Here is a 14,737-nt window from a genome sequence, read left to right as displayed (position 1 = left end):
CTTTGCTTGAATTGTTTGGGAAATATTTTTAATGGCACAAAGCTCATTCAATTGTATCATATTTTCTTCATAATAATATAGTAATTTAGAGGCTGGGGAACAATAATCGATTTACGATATAATGAGATAAGGTCAAAACATTTCTTTCTTTATACGGAGAAATCATATAGTAATCAACTGGTAACCACAACCTTATCAGAAAAGGGAGCGAAGGCACACCCATCAATGAAGAATTCTTCTTCTTGCGTAATAACAATCCCCAAGGAATTGGCATCGAGAAAAAAGTATAATACATAGTCAAAGAAGTACTTTTGCCGTGAAATACAAAGAGATTTTATGGAAGTGAGGGAAGGTAAAGGTTGCCATAGCTATACAAAAAATAAACATACTCCCAAAGCATAAAATTAGAATGAGATCCCAAACTATAAATAGAAATGGCAGAATCAGCCTAAGATGGGGGAATAAAACAAGCAATATGATCACCCAAACACAAGAAAATGAAAATAACGCCCTTAAGGAAATACGACAAATAAAGATAGCACAAACCCGTCATTCATACTATCCATCCATACATGGAGACACGTAGACCAAATTTCCAAGGTATCATAATAGCGAAACAGAGACATACTGCGATGGAATCGCAGCAGCACAAGCATGTAAGCTCATAGTGCATGAGCTCGATCTGAATGATTAGATCCAAGTTTCAGGGAGGCCGCAGATACAAGGCAAGGCTCACCCCATCGTATTAAATCACAGAACCATCACGCTATTGGACATATTCATATCTGCTCTAGTGGCGAAAATGAATTGACCCAAGATAACGTTATATGCACACATAAGATAATGAGCCCAAAATGAGACGTCGAGGAAGGAAAAATAGATACAGGTCTCGAAAGCACAACCATGGCAGACAGTCAAGGACATGCACCCATACACACAAAATGGGTCTGTGTTACCTTCTTGTCCTTACATAACAGTATAAATACATTCGGGAATAATAATAAAGCGAAAGAAAAACAGAGAATATGCATCGCAACGATAAAATGAGAAATAACACAAACGGAATCACAAAGACGTTAAACAACGTAGCCGTGGCAACCGAAGAAAAAGGCAAAATAACAAATACCTGGGGTCAGATTCCGTACACTTTAATTGAACCTGAACGTAAAGTCAGGGTAAAGAATTAAGTAAGATAAAGTCTGCATCTCTTTCAAAAACCATTTGTACCAAATGATACACATATCTTAAGACCGTCTCGCCATTTTTTTGTCAAAAGCTCCTCTCCTTTTCACAGAGATAATAAAAGCAAAGGGTAGGGGAGAAAGAAATGTCTTGGAATATCGGAGTGGCATGGAGGCGCCATCTACCAAGTTAGGGAAGAAGTAATTGTCAAATCCAAGGAAGTTACAATATTGGAACAACAAACATATGGTATAGCATCTAGGAAATAGAATAATAGGACAGCAATAGCAATGAAGCAAAAGAGCATTTGGTGCGGCATAAAGCTCAGCAATGGGGAAGTACGCCAAAATTGCATTGAGATTTCAAAAAGCCAAATTTCAAAACATATTTTACAATACTTAATTCCTTTTTCTTCGCATCCAAACGATAATTCATTTTATTTTTCGCAAGGAGCATACCAACTATAATAATCAACCAACAGGTTCTGAACATTCTGAAAGGTGACAAAATAACGTACTTTAGAAATGATTCCACAGAATGCGATGATGTTTATGAAGCAGTACATTCAGTTTCCTTAGCTCTCTTCATCCTCCAGGCATGCCACCTCAAAAGATAAGGCATACATGTTAAATGCGTTCTAATATTTTGGCTGCGGTAAAGGTACACAAAAATATTATTCATGCAGAAATTCTGATGGGTTCAGCTTTAGAAAGAATGTGTTTTATCTCAAGAATAGGTTTGGAAATTCTGACATACCATTGGTTCCTAAGCGGGGGCAATTTCTTATAACTTTAGCCTTTTCTGTCGCAGGCAACAAGGCACAGGGACAAATTTACCAAACTTTACAGAGATTTGGGATGAATCTCTCAACTGTAGTGTTTGCCCTTGGATAATTATACGTCTGTGTAGTGTAGATATCTCAAGACTTCGCATATCCATAAACGTCAAAGTACACTTCCATCTACAACTACACTCAATATGGTTCGAAAGGAAATTTCATAATTCCTGATACGATTCCATACATTTGACATGTATGTACAAAACATGGGAAGTGTAAAATTCATTCTTGAGGGATATTAACATGTTCATTTCAAACGACATTTTACGTATTAAATTTGGCTGTGAAAGATAGGCTTACGTACTAGTATTAATATAATTTGTTAATCTCATACATGTAAGCTTGATTTTAAATATTACAGTTACCCAAAAGTGATCCTGGAGCTCCACTTTTGCCAGTATTTTTTCTTATCCACGGAGGAGGATTTGTCGGTGGTTCGGGACATGCGGATGTGCACGGTCCAGATTTCTTGGTTGGAGAGGGAATGGTTATTGTGTCTCCCCACTACCGAGTGGGAATCCTTGGTGAGTATACAGCACTTAATTTTTATATCGCGTGGCATAGGAATATAAATTAATCACATAATTATAACCTACAATCATATTTACATAAACAGAATAAAACGGTATATTATTTTCCTTATCAGCAACAACTACAAACTATTACAGATCAACGTCCAGCATATTTAACCGCTGACCTCATGCGTATCCAACATTTTCCCATTAATTTTTCTAAGTTGGCAGTCCTTGGTGATATGGAGAATAGTCTTAGACACGTTACCATAATGACAGTGACACTTAAGTTTCCAGTACTTGTATCTATCATGTTGCTTTCTTTTTTTAAAATGTTATCCACATCTTCCTAGGCAGGTTGTATCCAGACGGACGCTTGATTGGGTCCAGGATGAAACTAAATTTTCGGGATTAGAAGTGTACCGTCAACACTTAATAAGAAAGTTAGGACCTTTATCAAGCAGTTGTTTTGCACTATTTTTGTACTCAAGGATGCTGTTGGATCAGTACATGCAAACTTTTAGAAACTACGCCACGTTGATAACTTATGAGATGAGAACATGACAATTCCTAGAAATGTGAGTCGCGAGTGGTATGTTGACTCCTAGCAGCAACGGAACGTGAAACTGATAGTATATCGACATAATAGCAAATTCACACAGGGTACAGTACTAATATTTATTATATTAATATAGGTAATGAATAATATTAACATATCTATCGTCATAATAGCGAATTCACACAGCGTACAGTACTAATGTTTATTATAATCATATAGGTAATGAATGAATGAATAATATTAATATATCCACATATATAACACTCAGAGTCAGTCAGTCAGACAGTCAGTCAGTCAGTCAGTCAGTCTCTGTCCGTCTTGGTATCCACCTATAACTCGAAAACCACTGAACGGTTTTTTATGCGGTTTTCGCTGTTACCGCGAAGATATCCAGGAGAAAGTTTTTGCGCATAAAATATTGAACAAAATTAAAGGAAACAACCAAGGAGTAACGATGTCTGCGAAACAACTCAAAAAGATTAAGCTAGGTGTCAATTGCATCAGCTTACATTCCTAAACTATGTCTGTCAATCATCTTTAAAAGGTATATAGCCTACATGCAAATTGTAGAGCATAAAAAGTACTGCAAAAAGTTCGCAAAATGACATACCTGTCTGCAAATTTCAGTCATAATAGTGTATTTTATATTGTTTTTAAATACAAATCCTTATCTAGGCAATTCACAACTCAAGAAACGCCATATAATTTTTTGACGTTTGTATCTGTTGCTTAGAGGAACTTCCGAAGAAGATTTCCATGTATTAAATATTGAACTATAGTGAAAAAGAACTGCTATGCTGCTTAAACTGTTGAAGATATCCACAGGCAACATGCATAAGAATTCAAAGCATAAAATATCTACAATACAGTCTCGAGGATCACATATCTATCTTCAAAGTGTCACCCACAATAACAGTTTGTATGTTTTTAAAAAAAATCAGTAGACACTCTGTTCTAGGTACGCAAAGAGTATTTGTAAGGCTCATCTTTCCTCTGTATAAAAGGTATGACTGGAGAACCGGTGAACATATTTTTATGTGATTTTCACTCTTGCCCATACGATATCCCGCGTAAGGTCGAACAGTATCGGCTTAGGCAAAACAACTGGAAGAAAAAAACGCCATACAATGCAATTACTCGGCTTACGTTAAATAAACCATCAAAGATATTAAAAAAACGACGTGCGTAAGAATTGGAACCATTAAAATTTCTACAAAAATGTCCCTTGGATCACATTATCTATCCTTAAAAGGTCGCCCATTACGGAAAAAACATTCATGAAGCTCGGCTTAACGGTGCCCAAACTATTGTAACGTGAGAACAACTGGATAGACTTCTGTTCTTCCACATCATCAGTTTGGCTTCCGTCAGAGACTTTCGACTATTCGCCATCTACTATGAATTACGGAAAATATTCCACAAGGTTTCGAGCTCAAGCATCACATTATTGCAGCATTCTTAGATTTTACAAACACATTTTTTAAAGGTTTGTAACAAAGGCCCATTATAAAAGTTCCAAATAACTTAAATCCTCTATGGCTTCTTGAGCCAGCGTACCCGTCAAAGCCGGGGTCCATTAAGGTTCTCATTCTTGGTCCAACACTCTTCAATATTTATTCACACGATAATCCACCGCCTCAGTTCATCAACATCGCAATATATGCAAATGATACCACTGTTTTAATATAAAACCATGACATCTTAACTGCCATTCGCCACCTGCAAGATTCCCTGAAAATCACATAATTTTGATTAGAGGACTGATAACTCCATTGAATATACGGAAATGTGAAATGATTATATTTACTCTTCGACTTCCATTACCTCCACTACCAATAATTCCAAATGGAACTGCCATACCATGGACACCCAATGACAAGGCATTGAAGTATCTGGGAGTATTCCTTGGCCGTCGTTTAAAATGGAAGTACCATATAAATCAGATACTAACTCTGAGTAATGCAAGACTAGTAAAACTATCTCTATGGTTTACTTCTGTACAAATTACTCCTAGGTATGCTATTTAATTAATCCTGCCCAATCTGGGAAGGGGTGGCTCGAATAATTATCAGAAGACTACAATCATTCCAAAATAAAGTTCTCCGAATCGTCACCAATGTTCCTTGGTACGTTCGGAACAAACAATTACATCGTGAACTGCAGTTAGACACACTGGAACATGTGATTTCAACGATAGCCAGGACGTTCTTCAAGAAGCTACAAAAAGTTCCTGGTGCTGTGTCCTTCGCCCTTGGGAAACGGTCTTCACTTCCACGCCGGATTAAAAGAAGATATTTACTTACACCAAGAGAAGAATCTGAAGATGATCAGTGAATGTTCTTGAACATAAGTTTGTTTATTTCAATTCGTGTGGTATTGCTCACTGATTATTTTTATCAACTGGCAAGTTAATTTTTAATAATTAATTCAAGATAACAAGTATTATGGATAGCGGATAACCAGAAAATGAAAATGAGGTAATATGGTTATGTCTGTGAACAACTTATGTTGTCTCTTTTTCAGTTGTTTTCTGCTATTAAAATGTGCTCTTCTGTATCGTTACAAAAGGATCTATTGGAGGTCGACTTCAAATCACGTAACTGGAAAGAGTTTATTCTTGCCTTGTATTTTAGTATAAAGAGATTTTTTCTTGTCAACAGTAATCTTATATAGCATGTACCTATGCTGAACGATTAAATACTACATTTAAAAATATCCTTACCTGTATAGTTTGTGAACTGCTTTAATGGTTCAGGCAGCGTAAGCCAATATATATATACTGTATATTTCTTTATTGCCTGGGGCCATTTTTCGATTTGTTCCCCAAAAATCATCACTCCTCGCTTTCCTTTCATCACAGTTCCACAAACTATGCACGCACGTGGAAAAGACCACTGATGCAATTCCTAAAAGAGAAGGTTGTTTTTATGGTCACCTAACCTACAAACGCCAACGGCCGTAGCCGTGTCGAAACACCGGATCTCGTGAGATCTCCGAAGCTGAGCAACATTGGGCGTGGTCAGGAGTTGGATGGGTTGCCACGCGCTGTTGGTGGGGGTAAGGGAATGGAGGAGCGGAAAGGAACTGGCCACCCTACCGCACGTAAACTCCGGCTCAGGAGTACCTCTGCGGAGGTTCGGACCTGTCTTCGGGCAGAATAACGCTTACCTTACCTTAACCTACAAGCAACCATTCCTTTGGAAATCATCTTGGTTACAGTGAAATTCCATAAAAGTCCGTCCATTGGTCCTCGAGTTGCCGGACACCAATACGTACAGAGAGAAAGTCAAATAAACAGTAAAGTTATCTTCTTTCAGGAAGTTGTTTATAAGCTACAACTGTAACAAAACATATCTTGTGGTAGCATTTATTTTATCAGCCTAGATACCACTTCCTTATGAGCTTTAGTTGTCATTGAAAGGTATGTGTCACACTGAATCTGTTTCAAACCTTTTATGAACCAATATCATGTGAAAGTTCAAGTAAAAGAAGCCATTCAAATTAGAATGAAATAATTCACAATTATTTTCAGTGCAGACGAAGCTTACTGTTAAATCGGTCGATATGACGCGAGGAAAATAGATGGTTTCGTCGACGCAATTGTCTACCACCAGTGGTGGCCGAATTTGTTCGTCTCACTTTCTATGAACCTATAATCTGACATGACCTCGTTAAGCAAGCACTATTATGACGGGAACGAATTTATTATCCCATCTTGTTGAGAACCTCTTGCACGATGTGACCTGGATAGGCGAACGACTCCCCTTTAGAATGGAATTCATTTTATCCCTTCTTATTAAGAACCTCTGATATGGACATGTGAAGAAGTTCACTTCACGTCGGGGAACGAATTCATGTATTCTATTACAGCTTACTAAGAATATCTGATACGACGTGAGCTGGATATGTAAACAAATTCACGTCAGGGTAGGAACCATTTTATCCATTCTTACTAAGAACCTCTCATATACCGAGTGGATTGACTGGCACATGCCGGGGAAGGTCCTTAAATCTCCTTATCTAATTTCACTCGCCATCATCCATTTCAAATTCATTAGCTCCTCATCTGAAGTAGGCGTCAGGAAGGGCATGCGTCCGTAAAATGCATGCCGTATACATTCATCCCCGACGCCGTATCAAGAAACGGGACTAAGGGGTAGACACACTACAAGCCTCCAATATGACCTGACCTGGATATGTAAACAATTCATATTATCCCTTGTTCTAAGAACCTCTAATATGACGTGATCCGGTTATGTAAGTAATTCCTCACTGGGGACGAAGTTTTTCAATCATACTGATAACCTCTAATATTACGTAACATGAGTATGTAAACAACTCCCCGTCGGGGTAGGATTCAATTTTATTCCTTCTTGCTAAGAATCCCTGATATGACGTGACGTAGAAATATAAACAACTCCCCGTCGGGGCCGAATTCACTTTATCCCTTCTTCCAGAAAATCACTCATATGATGTAATCTGGATATAAACAACTCCCCATCGGGACCGAATTCACTTTATCCCTTTTTATTGCTAACCGCTGATATGATGTAACCTGGATATAAATAACTCCACGTCGGGACCGAATTCATTTCATCGCTTCTTTCTGAGAACTAGTGATATGATCTAATCTGGATATAAACAACTGCCCGTCGGGGCCGAATTCACTTTATCCCTTTTTACTGATAACCACTGATATGACGTAATCTGGATATGTAAATAACTACTGATTGGGGACGAATTCATTCCTACTGAGAACCTGTGAAATAACGGAGTTGGAAACGTAAACAACCGCCCATGGGGCCAGAATAATTTATCCTTCTTCCTAACTACCTCTGATGCGACCAAGTACCTTGGGCCGATTTATCTCCTCTTGTCGGTTATGTTCTTGAAAATTAGTGTATCCAATCCCAGTCAGATAAATATTAAATTCCTGGAAGAGACAAGAGCTCCACCCGGAACGAACGAGAAGCTGCCGACAGTATACTAACTACTAAACCTCGGTAGCAGAATAACCAGCGTAATAAATTTCGTTTTCGGAGTCATCTCATTGTACCAAGTTAACGTGAACGGTCAAGGAAGTCACTTTGTTTGGTTTTATTGTAACAAATTGAGCTGCTATTCATAGTGGATTTGTTATTTATCTAAGAAGAACATGTACCATACTTGTCGCAGGTTTCCTGAGCGTGGACGGCCCCGCATGTCCTGGTAACATGGGCCTCAAGGACCAAGTGGCAGCACTACGCTGGACTCAGCAGAACATCGCCAAGTTCGGCGGAGATCCCAACAATGTCACAATCTACGGGTGCAGTGGGGGAGCAGCATCGGTCCACTATCATCTGCTATCCCCCATGTCCAAAGGTAAAATTAGTAATTTGTCACTGTATGGTAGGGCAATCTCGGAATTTCAGCCAATGAAGGCGATCACGTAGCCAGTTAATATGTACAGCCTACAGGCTAGAACAATGGTTCCCAAACATTTTTGGACCTCTGTCCCTCCACTCCACGAACTCATTATCAGTGCCCCTTTCCTTACTTGGCCCCACCCTACATTCAGAAAAGCGAACCATACAACATATTAAATTAAAGTATTAAAATATAATTTATATGTATTTGAAATTCAAAAAAACAATTAACTGCAATAGTAGTAAGGGTACCTGGCGAGTTGGCCGTGCTGTTAGGGGCGCGCAGCTATGAGCTTGCATCCGGGAGATCGTGGGTTCGAATCCCACTGTCGGCAGCCCTGAAGATGGTTTTCCGTGGTTTCCCATTTTCACAGCACGCAAATGCTGGGGCTGTACTGTAATCAAGGCCACGGCCACTTCCTTCCCACACCTAGTCCTTTCCTATTCCATCGTCGCCATAACACCTATCTGTGTTGGTGCGACGTAAAGCCACTAGTAAAAAGAGAAAAAAGGTAGTAAGGGATCCTGGACGTTAGAACCGAGTCAAAATTTAATCACTTTGAGGTAGATTTTCTCAGAAACTTTTGGCTTCATTGTCGTGATATTTGGCATAGACTCGCTGGCTGAATCGCTTCTGATTAATTCTTCCGGTTCGGGGATTGGGTGTTTGTGTCCGTTCCAACACTCTCCTCTTCATATTCACACAACACACTACACTACCAACCACCACAGAAACACGCAATAGTGATTACATCCCTCCATATAGGGTTGGCGTCAGGAAGGGCATCCGGCCGTAAAACAGGGCCAAATCCACATATGCCATGCAGTTCGCAGCCGTGACCCTACAAGTGAGGGAAAAGAGGTAGGAAAAGAAGAATAAGAAGAAGTCGTGATATTTGGCACACTTATTTTAAAGTCTGTTCGAAACTTCCGTGTTAAATATTATTGTCTTGTAGTAAACAGTGCATCGTTTAGATTAAGCCTGCCCGGCTGAGTGGCTCAGGCGGTTGAGGCGCTAGCCTTCTGACCCCAACTTGGCAGGTTCGGTCCAGGCTCAGTCCGGTGTTATTTGAAAGTGGTCAAATACGTCAGCCTCGTGTCGGTAGATATACTGGCATGCAAAAGCACTCCTGCAGGACTAAATTTCGGCACCTCGGCGTCTCCGAAAACCGTAGAAGTAGTTAGTGGGACGTAAAGCTAATAATAGGGCTGAACTGGTGGTTGATTCCGGTTTTTGCTCTACGGCCACGTCATTACCTTCCTCACAGCAGTCGCAGCCCATCCGAATGCACGGTCCGTATGTTCATCAATTTCTACAGAAAGATTTCTTTGTGTACAGACTAGGTGCCGCGATCGTTAGTATGTTGGGTACTATGTACCTGTGTGACAATGAAACTACGTAAAAGCCAGCTCCATTTTTCCATATCAGACCTCAAATTATTTAAATTGCGTGCCGTTTTGGGTTTTATTCATTCTTCTGAGCTATAACAGATCCATCAAATTTGTTCAAATATATGTCCAACATGTTTATAACGTTCAATGTACTATTGAAAAGTTCATTACTTTACCGAGCGAGTTGGCCGTGCGGTTAGGGGCTTGCAACTGTGAGGTGATGGTGGTGGTGATTATTGTTTTAAGAGGAAGTACAACTAGGCAACCATCCTCTATACAACACTAATCAGAGAGAAAAAAATCGAATGGTCTAATACTTCGGAAAATGAAGTTATCGGCCGAAGAAGGACAAGGGCCACGAAGGGTGTGAAAATGAAGCACTCCCTAGGATTCGCAAACCTAATACCGTCGAGGTCGGAAAAGAACAAGAGTTGACCAAGGGTGGGTGTTATTCTACCAGTGTGTGTGGTGGGGGGGCGTAGCTGTGAGCTTGCATTCGGGAGATAGTCGGTGCGAAACCCACTGTCGGCAATCCTGAAGATGGTTTTTCGTGGTTTCCCATTTTCACACCAGGCGCATGCTGGGGCTAAACTTTAACTAAGCCCACGGCCGCTTCCTTCCAATTCCTAGACCTTTCCCATCCAATCGTTGCCATAAGACCTATGTCTGCCGGTGCGAAGTAAAGCCAATTGTAAAAAGGGGATAAAAAGGATAGAAAGTTCATTACGTTTGTTACTCACATGTGTATCAATCTGAAGACATTATCATGACCTTATCCAGTGTTCTAATTCACAAAAGTAACTACGTTAAGTTTTTTCACAGCTCGAACATTTTCGCGGTATGCACACAAAGGAGACAGTTGTTCGATTGCACCGCCACCTGGCGATTGGCAATCTACGGCGGGGAAGGCCGAGTCTTGTGTCATGTCACGTATCAGCCCATCGTTGTCGCAATCGCCTCTTTGGTTTGTGTCCAGTACTGTGTAGAGATGAGAAGAATGCAAGAATGAGGAGTGTGGCCTGCAAGCACGAACTTCCTGTTCTGCCCAGACAGATCGGCTCTTATCTGCTCTTATCTGCTACAGGAAAACATTGACTCTCACTTTACAGTTCGATGGATTACAACTGACAAGAGCGAAGAGCTGCCAGTAGAAGATAATATAAAGTCGCCTGGGTAGTAGCGGAGTTGCTATGGTAACCATTGCATCACTGGCTCTGCTGGTGAAAACCCCTTCGCCCCGTGCCTCACCGGGCATGTGCATTCTTCTGATCTCCCTACAGTAGCTTCCAGGGTTTAGCACAATCGCAATGGTGTCTACGCTTGATCGAATCACATGCCTAAACCGTTGTAAACGGCCCTCTTGCATTTTACCCCCAGCTTGGCGTAACATCAAATTGCTTCCTTTATCCTGTCTTTGGAGATACGACCCAACGTGGTGCTGCCAACTGTCCATGAAAGTATAGTTGTCTTCATGACGCCTAAGAAATATTAATGTACTTTTCAATAATTTTAGATTATGGTAGCATTTTGATTTTATTTTATTTCATGAAGCAGCAGTCTGGCTCCTTGCTGAATGATCAGCGTACTGCCTTCGGTTCAGATGACACCGAGTTCGATTACCCGCTGGGCGAGGGATTTTAACTGCGTATGGTTTATAACTCTGGCTCGGGGACTATGTGTTTGCTTCGTCTTAATACACTACTTTTGATTTGCATACAACGACCGCGGTTCGAATCCCGACCGATGCATATGGAATTTTTGAAACGAAAATTCATTTCCTATTTATAGACTAAGTCAGTTTTACATTCTTTCTTCCATAAGCCCCATTGTTCGGGTTCCACGTATGTACTTCTGGAGGTATCGTGGTTATGACCAGATCACATCAACAGTGACATAAAATTACTAGCTTTCTTCTGCTTTTTGTTTTGTTTTGTTCAGTGTATCTTCATTTCTATAGATTTTAAGACACGCCGAGATGTCGAAATTTCGTCCCGTGGGAGTTCTCTTACTGCCACTTTCAGCCGGGATTGAATCTAGTTCTTGGGAGCAGAAGGACGACTGACTGTTAGATACGGTTGCCTGTTATTATTATTATTATTATTATTATTATTATTATTATTATTATTATTATTATTATTATTATTATTATTATTGGAATTATTGGCATGAATATTTTTCCTTTCAGTACCTTTATTTTCACCTTATATGTAATTAATAAAACTATTGAGATTTGATTATAAAATATCTTCTTCCTGGCCTTTTCCAGTTACTTGGGAATCAGCAGTTTGTATAGATTTAGCCCATTTTTTCGGACGGATTGCCTTCCTGACACCAACCTTATCTGGAAGAATGTATTCACTATTGTGTATTTCTGTGGTGGTTTGCAGTGTGAAGGCTTGTATGTAAATTAAGATGTATTTTAAGATGAACACAAACATCCAGACTCCGAGCTAGTGGAATGAACGAAATGAAGTTAAAATCCCCGACCTAGCGAGGAATCGAACCTAGGGTCCTTTGAATCGAGGGACGGTTAGTATAGTAAATGTAACTGTCGTAAATGGAGTCTTCAAGATCTAGGGAGACAGATTTGTTCAAATAACCAGTCAATATATTTAAACTTGCTTCCAAGATTCTCCTTCATAATCACAGTTAGTTATTGAGATAGTCAGTAGATTTCATCAAATATACCGTTGATTCGTCATGATTCCAAGTCCTATTTACTAACATTTATAACACAATAGACACAACAGACTGCAACACAAATTACAATATATATTTATTAAATCAACAACTTCAGTACACTCTTTGACGTAGCCTACACAAGTAATCTCATTAGATCCGACCGCATTGTGTAATTGAGGCACTTGTGTTCTACACTCCAGGTTGAGGGATCGAATTCTTGCGGCGTCAGCTCTCATTTAAGAGTTTTCAAATACTAGAGACCTGAATGTTAAAGAAGCTATCTTCAGGAAAAATGTTCGGCATGCCGGCATCTATTAAAATTTATGATTCGTTAAATGAAAGTTAATAATTTATAGTTTCGCGCTTTCATTGGTCGTAGATGGTGATAAGTGACAGCAGAGGAGACAGAGAACATCTTCATTAACAACAGCCTACTGAAGGACCGAGGGGATTGGTTTCGCGATTTGGACTGTGTAGCTGTGAGCTTGCATTCGGGAGATGTGTGTTCAAACCCCACAGTCGGCAAGTCTGGAACTGGTTTTCCTTGGCTTCCCATTTTCACATCAGGCAAATGCTGAGGCTATTCCGTAGTTAAGGTCATGGCCGCTTCGTTCCCTCTCCTAGCCTTTTCATAACCTATCCTAGCCGAATACGTATCTGAGTTGGTGCGACGTTAAACCACTAGCATTAAGAAAACTATTGAAGAGCCTGCCTTAACTTCTGCCTTTTCCCGTCATCCTCTCTTATCTTGTTTGCATTTCTTCAGGATCGATGACATGGGAGATCTGAGGCTCTGGGGAGTCTTTCATTCACTCCCCCACCAAACATTTCTCCCTCAATTCGTTCACGTTTTCTGTCTCATTTTGATGGCTGAGGACCATGCGGTTCTGAATATTTTTCTCTTTTGCAATGTTTAACGTCGTACCGACTCACACATGTCGTATGGGACACTACAGGACTAGAACTGAGATGGAAGGGACTGTGGCTTTAATTAAGGCGTGGACATAGGAAATCAGGTAAAACCTTCATTGCATTTGAACAGGTTCGAACTCACTATCTTCCGAAAGCAAATTGACAGCTACGTGATCCAAAGAGCGCAGCTAACTCGTGCGGTGAACCTTAAAAAAGAAACATGTAAACAACCGTTGTCAACTGACTCGTTACTTCGATGATTGAGCCATATTTCCTTATTAGCAATGCTCCTTTTCATAAATCGGTATTTCTGTTCTCTATACTGTTTCAATAGGAAGACCAATACTGAGCGAATTGGCCATGCGGTTAGGTTCGCGTAGCTGTGAACTTGAATTCGGGAGATGGTTAGTTCCAATCTCACCGTCGGTAGCCCTGAAGATGGTTTTCCGTGGTTTCCCATTTTCTCACCAGGCACATGCTGGGGCTGCACCTTAACTGGCCACGGCCTCTACCACCCCAATCCTAGCCTTTTCCCATCCTTGCGTCGCCGAAAACCTTCGATGTGTGAGTGCTACATTACATCACCAGCAAATATTTTTAAAAAGCTGCTAATGGTAATGAATATGTATTTCGTGAAACTCAAATGTTGATAACGGACGATTTATTTGCACGGCCTGCGGTAACGACTAACATGACGTCATTGACGGTACACCTTCTATTTCAACACACTCTATTTACGAGGTGTATCATAACTATACCGACAAAAAAGGAAGTCAAGGATACTCTTCGTGTTAAGAAAGATGGTGCAATCGGATTGGTGGAGAAAATGCTTCCTTTTCTCTTACAGGCAACATCCACACTGCGGTGTATGATGGTGACAGAGATAATGCTCCACGCGTATGTACAAGTTTCCTCGTTCGACTGGCATAGGATTGCCCTTGTCTCTTACAGGCAATATCTACAGTTCGTTTACTAAACAGCCGTAAATGCACACACTGTACAAGAACACACTGCAATTAAGACACATTTGTCAGTCAAGGAATGCACCAGATCGATTCTCTTCTCGTCTGCTGGTCGCAGTAACGTTCTTTTTTTTTTACGTCGCACCGGCAGAGATAGGTTTTATGGCGACGATGGGATAGGGAAGACCTAGGAGTGGGAAGGAAGTGGCCGTGGCCTTTATTAAGGTACAGTCCCAGCATTTGCCTGGTGTGAAAATGGGAAACCACGGAAAACCATCTACAGGGCTGTCGAC

At 40.4% G+C, this 14,737-nt stretch overlaps 1 protein-coding gene across 1 annotated transcript in view; it reads left to right on the top strand.

The window, feature by feature from the left end:
- LOC136856849 (esterase FE4) overlaps nt 1-14,737 on the top strand; it is a 150,203-nt gene that overhangs the window by 77,508 nt on the left and 57,958 nt on the right. The window contains exons 4-5 of the mRNA XM_067135034.2: nt 2,382-2,544; nt 8,267-8,452. Coding sequence (XP_066991135.2) covers nt 2,382-2,544; nt 8,267-8,452 — 349 coding nt within the window. The remainder of the gene's footprint in view (nt 1-2,381; nt 2,545-8,266; nt 8,453-14,737) is intronic.

This window comes from Anabrus simplex, chromosome 1, assembly GCF_040414725.1.
Source record: "Anabrus simplex isolate iqAnaSimp1 chromosome 1, ASM4041472v1, whole genome shotgun sequence".
Lineage (NCBI taxonomy): Eukaryota > Metazoa > Arthropoda > Insecta > Orthoptera > Tettigoniidae > Anabrus > Anabrus simplex.
Note: the sequence above shows the minus strand (reverse complement) of the source record. Positions and strands in the feature narration are given on the sequence as shown.